A 14,088-nucleotide genomic window follows, 5' to 3' on the forward strand; every position below is an offset into this window, starting at 1 on the left:
AGAGAAACACACAGCTTGTCCAGAGCCCTTATCCTGATGCTGTGGGCAAGTCTGGACTCACCAAGCCGTGCTTCACCTTTGTATTTCAATTGCTGGCACGTTGCCTTGCTTAGGTCATAAGGGACGGATAGTCTTCCTTTGGCAGTATAGATTTTCCTCACAAGAATTTTGGTTGGCAAGAACTTTTCAATTAACTGAAAGAGGCAGCTTTATAGGCAGGAGATATACAATGGGTTGGGTTTATTTTTAATTTCTCTTAGAAGTTTACCATGTATGTCTGGGACAGGGCAGGAAAAACAACTTGATATTTGGAAACATCAGAAAACATAACTCTTTGGAGGCTGTCTGCAACATCACTTTGCTGCATCTTTCCCTCAGTTCTGACTAACAAAAGGGTCAATTCCAGGATTTCAGTATCCTCAGTCCATCTAAGCCTGGGAAAGGAGATCAAGTAGATACTTCCTCCAACTCTCGATTTTGTGGTCCTAATGTGACCTTTGTCCCAATACCTAGAAATGACCTTGACCACTGGCATCGAGGCAGTGTACCACAGCTTTTCTTCTAGTGTTCAGGGTGGCTTTGAATCAAGTTTCCAATTAGGAAAGAATTGAAACAGGAAAGGAATAAAGGAGGAGGGGTGTCTAAGCAACCAAGTCTTCCCTGGAAGAGAAGAGGAAGCCATGAGAAGTGAATAATAGGTTTATTTGCATATACATAAGAGAAGAGCTAGCGTTGCTGGGAGAGAGGCAAGGGCTTGTGAGGAGGTAAGGCTTCAGCAGAGGAAGGCACCTTGACAAACAAGGACTCCGGGCTCAGTAAACCAAGCACAGTTGCAACCTTCTTTTGCCCCAAGCCCACTACTCATTTAACTCATTTACCTGTTGTCAGAGAGACATGGGAATCACTTACAAAACCAGGTGGTAAATAAAGTGGAGGGAACCAATTTTATAAATCTGGACCAGCCACTTAAAACTTTATGTACAGGATGCAGAAAAAACCCATAAGAGGCACCTTTGAATAGCCCAAACCTAATCAAGTGCCATCTGCCCTGTTAGTAAAAATAGCTATCACGGAAGAATCTGGGGATTAAATGTGCCTCCAAAGTTGAGGCCTCAATCCTACAAGTTTAGGCAAAGGGACCCTTGAAGTGGAAGTTCCTGCCAGGTTTGCAGGACCATGATCACAGACAGGAGATCTCTGGGGATCAGAGTGGAATGGCTACAGAAACACGCATTTCTCAGCCTGCTTCTGTGGCTACGCTGTGGGGCCGAGCTCCTGACAAGCAGAATCTGGGGTGTCTCCCAAGGATGGAAGGCATCCTTGCTAAAAACATCTTTTCTTGGATTCTAAAGTTGAACCAGAACGAACTTTGACTTCTCTTCTGAGTATCCAAATGAGATAAAGACTCTTAACATGAAAAGATCAAGTTCTGCATTTGGGAACAGTGACTACCCAGTGGCTAGTTCTCAAGGGAGCTTTACCTACTTCTTTTTCTCCAGGAAGATATGTGGATTGTCCTTAGAGAAGTCAGAAGTGGCCAGCTACTGACTAGATGCAGTAATATAAAACAAAAAGATTGGACATGCTGACTAGGAAGGGGAAGAGAAACACACACTGAGTGATTATATCTTTTTTTTTTGTATATAAAGGATTAAAAAATTCCAATTTAATAATAAATTTTGGAAAAGCAAATGTAAAATGACTTGGGCTTATAAAACCATAATTTACAATTATCTGTGTATAGTCAAAGATAAATCATAGAACCGTTCTGATTACAGATTAAAGTAATTCTACTGGTTACAGAATCACTGACCCACTCCCCGGTGAGATTACAGTTGTTCAATTGTAAGCATCTCCACTGCTACTCACACTCCTTTGTCTCCTCCTCTTCAGACAGTGTTTTCACACCCAAGTCACAGCACACACACCAGGCACATCTTTCTTTTCACAAAACTTAGCAAGATGATCCCTCCTTCTGGCTTAGATCAACAACCTTCTTTTATAAATAACCCCCCTTCCCCTGGTCACTAAATGCGTCCACGTCTTCATCCTCCACAGGCTCCCTCCCCTTGGTCCCAGTTCCAGTAGGACATGTTCATCCCTAAAAAGCACGCTGGATTTGTGAGGCCACACCAGTCACAAGCTAGGACCTCCCCAGGCCCATGGCGCTGGGCTCCTGGGTTGTCCAGTGCCTTTGTGCTCAAGAAAGCTGTAGTGTTCTCTCCCCCTCATCTCTGCCCAGCATTCTCCTGCCCTTTCATGACATCCACGCCAACAAGCTGTCTGCCATTTTAGGTTTCCCTGTCTTGTACAAGCCTTCATCAATAACCAAGTGACTGTAACTACCACGGCAATGCTGAAAAGATCCTTGTCTTTTCCTCTCTCAATCTTTATCTACCTTCATGAACAGAGTCTCCTCTAGAGGCCAGTGACTCTTCTCTCCACACTCTCTGCATCCTGAGGGACCCACTCAATAGGAATCTGTTACTCTGAGATACCTACTCTGCAAGATCCAGTCACAACACCACAGCCTCTGTGAACTGCAGGCTGGAGGGAAGATGCCAGGCCCACCAACTCTGATTGATCATTTCGGGTTAAATTAAATGAACGCAGTACCACACTCTGCTCTTCCCTACACTTCTTCATTAACACACCTATAACATCCACTTTAGTAGTCTGAGCACAAAGCTCTTGAGAGCTCTCTTTCCCCTTCTTTCCATAGGCCGAGATGCCACCATGTGGGGCCAAGCAAGTGCCTGCTGGCCTTCTGAGTGCCTCTTAGGAACTAGCGCCTAACTTGTTAAAGTGTTACCCACAACCAGTTATATTCTACGGCCCCTACAGAACGGTGCTGCACCATCAATCAATTTGCAACCAGTGAACTTTATCAGGGATCTATGTTCTCTCGAATCTGATCTTAACTGCTAACCTCTCATGAGCATGAAAATCGCTCCACTTTTAGTACACCTACTTTAATGCTCAATGAAGAAGTGCTACTGAGAAAACATGGAAGATTTCTTTAAGAAAGGAACCACGCTTTCCTTCCCAGCACAGCCAGTGGGCTGAAGGCCTGTTTCCACTCTTGTCTCCATTCTTTCAGCGTGAATCCACTACTCACTGGCAACACAGTCTGATTTAGCAGGCACTCATCATTAAAACCAGAACATCTATGGCATATAAACGAGGTGAGATGGCAAAAAACACAGATCCAGAGAGCCTTTCTGATGGAGAATGGAAAGAAAAGTCTGAGACAGTGAGCTCATGCGTGCCAGTGCACACACATGAGAACCAGTCAAACATCTCAACAAGGATTTACTGTAACAGAATCTGCACAGGTACACTATGCTCAAGTCTTACTAGAAAGGACTCACTTGCATTTTTTCCCTTTCTTAACGCAGCACGACCAATGGCCAGCTAAACATCAGACCCATTGTTGAATAGAAGGGAGCAGCATCAGACACAAAATTCCAGGCCCTGGTTTTACGTGCCTTTAATACTATTTTTCCTTTCCTCTGTGTTCACTAAACAGGATATAAATTTTTGTAAAGCTACTTTTCATAGCTTTTTGTTTTCCCTTTGTATTTATCATGTTTTTAATTTCTTCTCTGAAGAGGAATTCTCCGAATCTGGGTCTTCCAATTCAATTCGGTGCCTCTTGAGGCCACTATGGCCATGAACAGCCCTGCTGCTGTCTGTGTCTGGGGGGTCAGTGGGGTCCTCTCTCGTTCCAGCACTGGGGGACTCACAGGCCATTTCAGACCCACAACAATCTTTGTGTAGGAGTATCCCTGTCAGGGACAAGTTATCGTGGTCAGTGTCCACACGTCCTGGGGAAGAGCAGGCCAGTGCCTCCAGCTCCCCAAAGTTCTGCCCATTGCTGTGGGGGTGTGGGGGGCGGGGGTGCAAGCGTCCATTGTTGTGGTTGGCACAGATGGTTTCGAGGCTCCTCTCCTCACTGTCATCAGACTGGGTCCTGAGACAGTTGCCAGACCCGCTGCTCAGAGTGGAGCCAGACGCCTTGGGGACAGGAGGGGAGGGTGGCTCCTCAGCCCGGCTGCTCAGGGCCTTGCTTAGGGCCTTTCCATTGAGCTTCTTGGTTTCAAAAGTGTGTTCTACAGTGCCACCATTGTTGGAGTCCTGAGAAGCATCCTCGGGTGCCTCTGCCCAAGGGTGGCCACTGGGCTCGGGGCCCGGGCCATTGTTGGGGCTTACAGCAGAAGTCCCTTCTTTAAAAGCGTCCTTGCTGCGGCCTTCTGGCGGCAGGTCCTGGGTCCTCTGGGCCACGGCCACGTTTAGACAGGCTTCCTTGCTGGAAGAAGGGGCTGCGTTGTCCTTGTGGCTGGTTCCCGCCCTCCCTTCATCGGCCTCCCCAGACACGAGCGAGCTCTCTCCATCTTTGTTGTTTGAGTAGGAGATGTAGGAGTAGCGGAGCCACTTGTAAGCTTTATAAATCTTCCGCTCAACTGACTCTATGTCGGAAGTTGGCGATGCTCGGCTTGGCTGAATCTCCAGAGTGGACGCGCTCCGCTCAGGGGAGGAGGTGGGGGAGGAAGAGAGGTCATCTACTTTGATCTGGGGGTAATCATAGTTGTCTTCACCAATGTAGGTGTCAGTGGGCTTGGGAGGGGCGCCAGGCCTCTCTTCTCGAGGCGTCTTCTGCCGGCGCCGCATGGCGTTCCGCTGCCGGGTGGATGCGCGCCGTTCGTTCAGCTCCTCCTCGTCCTCAGAGCTGCTGGAGCTGCTGGAGCTGCTGGACTCGTCTTCGGGGCTGGGAGACCGTGGCCGCGGAAAGAGGTCTGTGTCCAGTTCCACCTCACAGGCATTCTCTTCAGAGTCAGACTCGTTGGAAAGGGCCAGGAGGCGTTTGTCCTGGTAGCGCCGCAGGGCAGACAGGCGCTGCTGGCGAGACGTGGCATCCTCACACGAGGGCAGCGGTGGGGTGGACGCCACCATGTTTGTGGCAGTGACCCGCAGGGGGCCCAGGTGGAAGGCGCTGTCGGCAGACTCATCCACTGTGGGCGGAGGGGAGCGGGGCAGCGAGGCCGAGGACTCGGAGTCGGTGTAGCCCGAGCGCTCGCTGACCCCCGCGTGCAGCTGGAGGATGGTGCTCTCGCTGAGGTCACTGTCCGAGTCAGAGCTCCAGCCCTCGATCTCGCGACGCACCAGGGAGTCAAAGAAGGCCATCATCCGGGGGTCTTCCTGCACCGACTGGTTGGCGTAGTCGTGAGACAGGCCACTCCCACTGTTCAGCACAAGGCTGATGTACTCTTCGTGGGTATAGAGACAGCGAGAATCATCCTCAATCCGACCGTCCAGATCTCCGGTACATCCTGGCTGCTTGTACGGGCTCCAGATCTGCACAGAAAGTGAAAACAAAACCAAGAAAGCCTGATTGGAATGTATTCTAAAGCTGTTGGCCATAAAGAGCTTCCCCAGACTCTCCCTGTCATTTAGCCAGGACTTGCTAACCAACTTTAAGCCCAGGATAAACACATACCATGACTCCCATTGCCCCCCTCCCCTTTAGCTTCCTCTACCAGTAGCCTGGAAATCACAATAACCCCCTACAGAATATCAGAGGACAGAGGATGACTTGAAGATTGCCCAGTGTGTTAAAAACTCTCAGAAGACTGGAGAGGTACCACTTTTCCAAAGTGAAAACAGACCAGCAGTCAGTCCTCTGCAACAGTTGATATTTCAGCCTATAATCACTTCTCCCCAAATGCAACATTTCTATTTTTAACTAATGGGAATTGCTTAGTGGAGCTTGGGAAGAACAGCCAGCTGCCTACACTGCAGTTCCCTCTTGGACATGCAGGCATCAGTTACCCAGGAAACTGGGTTCCCTTAACCAGGGAGCTGCTGGCTTGCTCCCCAACTATTCTGTTAGCTATTGGAGTAGGCAGGACTCACCCTCCAAGCCCACAGACCCATCTCTTAATACATTCCACAGTCAGACCTATGCGCTCATAGCCAAAAAGTGGCAGAACTAGGATTCAGACTAAAGTCTGTCTGAATGCAAAAGCCCAGCTTTATGAGCTGAATTAAGTTATGCAAAAGTGGAGTTCAAGGTAATTAAGCTGTCACTGCAGATGAGAACGATTAGCTTCACCTGACTCTACCAGACTGGTCCTGAGCAGCACAGAGAAGCTCGGTTATATCAGCTGGTAGTTATGGCAACTCAGATGAAATTCCAGGTGATTTTCTTACCTTAACAGGCTCCTGTCTATCTTTAGATGGCACCTAACCCAGAAAGTAGTGGCTTCTCATTCCCTATCCTCTATCAAGCCAATGGCTTTGCTTCCCCAAAGTTATCCAAGGACAAATTCGCCTTCCTGTGAGCATACTCCTGAGGCCTGCTCCCTCTATGCTTTACTTTGATCTCCCAGGAGGCAGCATCTCTCAGGAGGATCCCCAGTTCAAGAGGGGCTGAAGAAACCTTCTAGGCTAGGTCTCTTCACCAATTCTCAATTCAGATTCATTCCTCCTTCAACTTTGTCCCCTGCCCACAACTCCTCAGGTGTCCTCCCACCCCCAGCTTCACAATCTCACCCAGGGGAGGGTTAAGGCAGTGATTCTCAAACTTTGGTGTGAACGTGAATTACCTGAAGAATAATTAAAACGCTGACTCCTGAGTCCCACCCTCAGAGATTCTGATTCAGTAAGTCATGGGGAGGTTACCAGGGCTCTGCACTTTTAATAAGCACTTGAGGAGTGTGAAAGTGGAGGGACCAACTTTTAAGAAACACTGGAATATATTAATAGTTAGCATAAAATAAGTTGCATAAAATAAAGGCTTTGTCTGAAGCAATTCTCAAATTCTTTGTGAGACTCAATGTTTGGGAAACATTTAGATCTGGTCTTTAGCAACAGGCTCAAGCTATAAATGACTATCTTTGCAAACAGATGTCTCTGGGAATAAAAGTTTGGTGGCTTAGGAAAAAAACTGAAAGGTTCAACAAGCAAAAACCCTTAGAAGGTTTCAGAGTTGTAGTCTATATGCTGGGCTAAATCTCACTCCCCCAGTTAAAAATGGAAAATGTTACTAACCATGTTATATAATATGAAGATAAATCCTTATGTACTTCTCAGAAACTAAGAATTTAACAAAAGAACAAAACGTTCATGGTGAGATGCTTGCTGGCCCAACTATCCAACAAGCCTGGGTTTAGTCTACTGCCCAGCCCCCTGCATCTTCACTTCAGGAATGAAAATCACAACACTGAAAGCTGGCATTTATATGCGCTCTGGAATGTATTAAGCTGAGGTAGACTTCATTCCTGAAGCCTGGAGTAATGGAACAAAATGCTGGATCAGAAGGCAAGAGGCTTGAGCGTGGGTTCCCACACAGCTCTCGTTTGCTCAGCTCCCCATCTAAACAGTGAAATTAGACGGGTCTCATGCAACCCGAAGATTCAGAGCAAAACAAAAGATCCATCCCAGACGGCCAGTCTCCAGTCCTCAAGGGACCTATAGCACAGAGCTGTGGGAGAGGCAGAACAGGTAGGGACCTGAGCCTCCTCACTCACATGGCCCAGAGCAAATGACTTCACCCTTGAAGGCTCTTTCCTTAGTTGTAGACATGAGAAGGATGAAATGATGCATCATATACCAAAGTACCAATAACTGTAGTGCTTCCTCCTTCATTTGGCAAACGAATACCTCAACTAGAGGTATAAGACTCATCCTCAAACAGACTTTTGAACACCAGAGGCACTGACCATCCCAATTATGTTAGTCCTCATCCTTAAAACATCAATTTCAAACATTTGTGAAATTATCTTTTTAATACTGAAAGTCAACAACTCAGAAGTGAAGCAATGAAAGCACAGCTTCCTGTTGCATGTGAACTGTGGCTAGATATCCCTCCTCATGGGACAAGGTTCATGAGAAAAGGAGGAGGGATGTGCAGCTTTCTCTTGAAGCCCAGTGACAGTGACAAGTTTAGCTCAAGAGGCTGTTGAGCAAACAGATGCAGTTCAGTTCTTATTCAAAAATCATTGAAATGGACCACAATTTCAGTAACAAGTGTTCTGACCCACACAGGTGACCGTGACATGCTTGATGTAGCATCTCTAAACCCTCTTCTCTCTCTGTACGATTATACTAAATTCAGACATCTGGCCACCTACCAAGAAAAACGACACAGACAGAGACTTAAGTTGTTATTCCAGGAGTGCTTCACACTCTCTAATCTGGATTCCAAGACTCCCTGGGCCCACCTGTGGCCTACACCTCCCAGCCTTACATCCAAGCCCTCCCCTTTCTGTGCTCTTCACTTTGGCCAAATGATCATTTCCTAAACAGGCCCTACACTTTGCTGCTTGTGAGCATTTACTCATGAGCATACTACCTGGAGTGCAGTAGGTGAACAATAAATATTTATTGATTCAGTAAAATAAATATCCAATCTCTCTCTTTAAAATGGCCTTCCCATCTTATTCCTTTTCTTTTGCAGACTTTTTTCCTCAAAATCTGGTTCAAGTATTACTTGAGATAGTTAAGTGTACTGAGATTACCCCAGATGGGGGGAAAAAAATCTCTGCCTCCCCACACAGCAATGTTTCTCTTATGTACTTTGCACTTTTCATTACTTTTAGTTCTTTTCTCTCCTACTGGGTCATCGATTCCTATGGGGGACCTGCATTCCTCACAGGGCCTAGCGCGAATCACACACAGTAGGTATGGTTCACAAATACTGGGTGAATAGACAAATATTGGTCTTTGAGGAAAAAGAAAACGCCAGCAATTGTTCATCTTTCTCTCTCTTATGTTTAACTACAAAATAACCCTGGTTTTTTGCTAAGTGTGGGCATTCATAAGATCTGCCCTGACTCCTTTCCTCCAGGCTAGTAAGGCATCAGTAAAGGACAAGTCAGGGAGAAGGTGGAGCAAACAGAGACAGGTGGAGAGAGAGGCTGGCTGGATTAAAGCATGGTGGAATGATGCTCTTTGAGCCACTGACTCTCTCAGAAAAAACACAAGAAAGAAAGATTATTTTTTTAAGATTTTTTTTTTTAAAGCTGGACTATTTTTAAAGTCTTTATTGAATTTGTTACAGTACTGCTTCTGTTTTATATTTTAGTGTTTTGGCCATGAGGCAAGTGGGATCGTAGTTCCCCGACCAGGCATCAGACTGGCCCTCTCTGCATTGGAAGGTAAAATCTTAACCATTGGACTGCTAGATAAATACCTGAAAGTGACTTTTATTAAAATAGAAACTGTCAGGCACAGGTAACCTGTAAGGCACTCCTAGGTGTCATTCACTTGACAGATGGGAGACAGATTCAAAGAGCTGCCCAAGGGTACTAACTGTTACTGACTTAAGGTTTCCAGTGGCTAAACATGCCTCCTGGTGGGGTAGGGTTCAGACCCCACTGGAACCTGGAAGCAATGAGTTCTACAGTTTAGTCTGAATATTTTCACAGAGAAAATATTTTCTCCTTTAAGAACTTGGCTAGTCTCCAACCTCTGACCTCTTGGGTAAGGATTCCAACTGACTAAACAACGATCGGGGAGACTTAGCACAGAAGCATCCTAGGGTGTCAGCCAAGCAGGAATCTCTCTTCTAAAGGAGATGCTGAAGCAGAGCTCCCTGATAAAGAGAATGATGTCAACAGGACTACGGAGGACATGCTACTATGCCAACCTGTGAGTCACACGCTAAAGGAAAAGGGAAAGCAACGCAAGGGACAGGGCGGCTCAGTGACCACCAAGTGAAGGACTGCTGAGAGGAACAAATACAGCGGGAGCGCCAGGCCACCTGCTGCCTTCCCACCCGCACGGGAAGGGCGGCCGGACACCAAGGAGAGCAAAGAATGGGGCCCTGTGCTGGCCTTACCACTGCTAGCTATATAATTAACCCCAAACAGTAAATTTATAATTTACATCTCATCCTCTGCGAAAAGAAAAAGTCTATAAAAACAATCTAAGTCTAGGTCTAGCCCTGTTTATTTATGGGTAAATAAATGTATGCAATCATGAAAGTCAGCCCTGATCAACAATAAAACCTAAATAAAAGGAGTTGGAATAATGACAAATAAAAATACTGACCCATACTCCAACATTACATTTCTGATAGTTTCCTCTGCCTCAGACATAAGTTGGATAGTTTTTAAAAAAAGAACAAAAGAAAATGAAAACTATCCATTTGTTACAAATCAATCTTCACATTTCCCCTGAAATCTCCCTCAAGTTTTCAATTGTTATTTTGGGGGAAAGTGAGGAGTTTTATGTTTTGCTGGGGGGAAGAGGGAGGAGATATCACCTATCTTTACTTAAAAGTCAAGTCATCACAGGGTGGGTCCTCAGGAATTCATCATTTGCCTCGAGCCCTCATTTTCTCAGCTGTGGAGAAGGGTTACTAGCAGTACACTGGAATGTGAGTGATGGGCAGTGGGCCATCCTTCCGTGGACACAGGCCAGGCTGGGTCTCTCATTTACAAGCTCTAAAAATATCCCTTGGCAGGGTTACGTTCATTCAGTCAATGCGCAACTGATGCAAGTGTTCATCCTCAATCACAACCACATCAAGTGGTTTTTGATATGTCCTGAGACAAGTTAGCTGTGGTTCTGGAAGTCACTTGTTGTATCTGTGCCATATGAGGACAGCAATTAATGCAAAGTGCACAACCAGTAACTGAGGGGATGGTAGCTTCTTTATCTCCAGATGGGGTTTGGAAAGCAGAATTCATCAGACTCCAGATCAAATGCCATTGGAAATGCAGCAGCATACAGGTAGTATCTGGTTTCAAAGCCTCGTGACTAATTTTTAAGAAAAGAGTCCCTCCTGAAAGGAGGGTTTAAAAGCCGCTCTATTTATTATAACATAAATTTTTCCATATTTTGTAATATGTCAAAATAATTGAGAATTCTGATAGACCTTTAGTTATGTTTAGCTATGACGTGCTACATAGTTTTGTTTTTTCCATTTATAAACTTGCAGTGATTTCTCTAAAAGGACAAAAGGGGAATGTGCCTCACCTTGATAATCTTTTCTACACCAGAAGAGCAGATCATGTAGGTGTGGGGGTTAAATCGGACCTGGTTAACAATAGACCGATGCCCTTTCAGCACCATGAAGGCTCCGTTGACCACCCTACCAATGCCACCTGGGAAGACAGAAGGAAACAAAAATCAAATGATGAAACAGATGGAAGTAAACAGGCTCCAGTAATAGCAAACAAACAGCTCTGAACCAGAGTCGAAATTTTTTACTAACTGATCACCAGCAGAATGCCTAATCTTACAGATAAAGTTGCTATGGAAAGAAGGAAGATGAAATCTCTCTCAGCATATGTGCTCTTACCCAGAGCCTTTATTTAGCCTTTAAGCATTGCCCACACCCACCCACTGCAATTCCATTGTCAATGAAGCCACAGCCACTTAAAACATTTCTCAAGTTTTTGATCCTTAGGACAGAATCCCAGTGTTACCTTAGAAAAGGCCAGTCATAAGCAAAATGAGACTGATCTGCTTGGGAACAGTTAGGCAGCTAAGTCAGGGACATGCAGAACCAGAAGCATATAATTACTTAAGTGTACCCAAAACATCACTGATCCAGTTGCCCTCAATTTCTATGATGAAAGTAGCAAACAAAACATACAAAAAACCTCTGGGAAAATAACGGAGAAAATTCTGTCTTCACTCTGATAGGGAGAACTAAGGATAAAGCAAGGAGATACGGGTCACTTTCACAGTAAGCAGAGTCCAAGTATGGAAAATTACAGAGGGTGGGCCTTGAAGACATCATGTATGGAGGCTGCTGATAGAAAGCAGTATCTTATGGACCATCCTGTAGGCTTTCTTTTTCGATGATGAGAAAAATACCAGAGGCCCAGAACTTATAACACAGATGAAAATGTCATCATTTATGAACTTGGGATAATCTTAAAGGTTCAACTTCATTGGTAAGGGCATCACATTCCCACAGGACACAGGCACCCAAGTCTTGAAAAAGCTCACTTTTAAGCAGCCATCAACAGCTCAGTACACACAGGCTGACATGCGCTCCTGGTCAACTGGCAAAATGTGACGCATGCTGCTGCTGCTGCTGCTGCTGCTGCGTCGCTTCAGTCGTGGCCGACTCTGTGCGACCCCATAGACGGCAGCCCACCAGGCTCCCCCGTCCCTGGGATTCCCCAGGCAAGAACACTGGAGTGGGTTGCCATTGCCTTCTCCATTGTGTGAAAGTGAAAAGTGAAAGTGAAGTCGCTCGGTCGTGTCCGACTCTTCGCGACCCCATGGACTGCAGCCTACCAGGCTCCTCCATCCATGGGATTTTCTAGCCTAGAGTACTGGGAGTGGGGTGCCATTGCCTTCTCCGGTGATGCATACAGACACAGACAAATGAGTGCTCATTTATTTAAGCAGGGAGAGCCTTCGCAGACCCTGGCAGGAGTGCGGCATCGCTGGGGCACAAAGTGCCATTGGCACCACCTTGGCTCCACGTGCTCCACCCCAGGGCCAACTTCACTCAGTTCAAACATTCGTGCCAAACAATTCTCATCTCGCTATCTGCAAAGAAAATGGCTAGAACAATATCCCTCTTCCAGGGATAATCCGGTTCTGCAGAAGGTGTCTTCTGCTTTTGGCCTCCTGACACAATTCCTCTTTCACCTGTCCTGCCTCATGAGAGATATTCCTCTCTACTGACATGTATATAACGTATCTTTTTTTTTTTTTTGCAACAGCAAGAGGTTGGAGACTGCACTGATTTACTTTCTGAGTGGTGTCAACTTGGCTAGCACCAGGTGCTTACTCTACTTACCGAGTGACAAAAATGTTCTTTCCCTAAATTTTGCCCCATGTCTGACATTATTAATATCTGAATAACCCAGGATGGACACTACACTTATAGCTATTCGTATTTCAGCCCAACATCATCACATTTGCTAATAAACCATAAAAGAGAAGAAAGTAACTGGGACATAGGTGTGTTTTTATGGAGACAAAAGAGTCAGGAAAGGTTTAAGCACCCAGGTAGGCTGCCATGACAGGAACACTGAGGCATCCTGAGTGTACTAGGTTCCTAAGGTGGAGAGGGAGGAGGGGAAGGTAATCTGAGCCTAGTCAAAACAAAAAGAAACTTGAGAGAACTAAGAGGGATCCATGGGAATCTAAAACAGTTGTCTCAACACACCCCCCAAGAGTTCCTTTGGGTCTGTTTCTTTTCTATAAATGGTTGATTCAATAAGCAGCAATCCGGCTCATGCATTTCTTCTCAATCCTACGTTTCAACAGCCCACTCCTATCCATACCTCCACTGGGGTGGTCACTAGCAAAGAAACTTAGGCTTGAACCTAGTACCAATATCGTTGAATTCTTCTGCTTCTAAGAAAAAGAATTTAAGTGACTCAGAGAATTTCACGGACTTCTTCCAACTAGCTTGGCAGAGACAGAATTTGAACCACAGTCTGTTTGGTTTTAATGCCTAATATCCTTTCCATTGTATAAGTGGCCTTTAAGAGATGAAAAGGTTTGAATAGGGATAGAATCAGAAGGTCATAACCAATTTCTAAATCCTTCTGGCAGTCATCATATAAGTTGGTTTTCATTTTAAGTCCTAAATTTAATAGCGGGTGGGGTGCTTCCCAGGTGGTGCTAGAGGTAAACAATCCACCTGCCAATGCAGGAGACGCAACAGAGGCGGGTTTGATCCCTGGGTTAGGAAGATCCCCTGGAGGAGAAAACGGCAACCCACTCATGTATTCTTGCCTGGAAAGTCCCATGGACCAGAGGAGCCTGATGGGCTACAGTCTATGGGGTTGCAAAGAGTTGGACATGACTGAGTAACTGAGCACATGCAGAAGCGGGTAAGGAGAAGATTCTATCCAATGGTATCCTGAGTGCAAGGTCTATAGTATCAGCACAGGACATTTCATTCCATTGCCAACACCAAACAGTTTATGAAGTAGAACTGGATCTCATGCACACCTAGAACCTGGAGTGCAACACCTGAACTAAAGCAGGTAACCACTGTTGAATGGACAATGTTTCAGGAGAGGGCAATTCTAGAATAAGTACCACTAAAGGAGGACTTCGGTGAGATAGAAGGTCGCATGTCTTAAAAAAACAGCTACCACAGAA

General features: G+C 45.8%; 1 protein-coding gene across 2 annotated transcripts in view; it reads right to left on the bottom strand.

Annotated features, from left to right (window-relative positions):
• Nucleotides 1-686: 686 nt before the first annotated feature.
• The window catches only part of DCAF5 (DDB1 and CUL4 associated factor 5), a 94,787-nt gene continuing 81,385 nt past the window's right edge, over nucleotides 687-14,088 (bottom strand). For both annotated transcript variants that reach the window (XM_055538433.1, XM_055538432.1), the window contains exons 8-9: nucleotides 10,984-11,111; nucleotides 687-5,355 (exon numbers count right to left, since the gene is read on the bottom strand). In XM_055538433.1, the coding sequence (XP_055394408.1) occupies nucleotides 3,586-5,355; nucleotides 10,984-11,111 (1,898 nt within the window). In that variant the 3' untranslated portion in view covers nucleotides 687-3,585. The remainder of the gene's footprint in view (nucleotides 5,356-10,983; nucleotides 11,112-14,088) is intronic.

This window comes from Bubalus kerabau, chromosome 10 (genome assembly GCF_029407905.1).
Source record: "Bubalus kerabau isolate K-KA32 ecotype Philippines breed swamp buffalo chromosome 10, PCC_UOA_SB_1v2, whole genome shotgun sequence".
Taxonomy (NCBI): domain Eukaryota; kingdom Metazoa; phylum Chordata; class Mammalia; order Artiodactyla; family Bovidae; genus Bubalus; species Bubalus kerabau.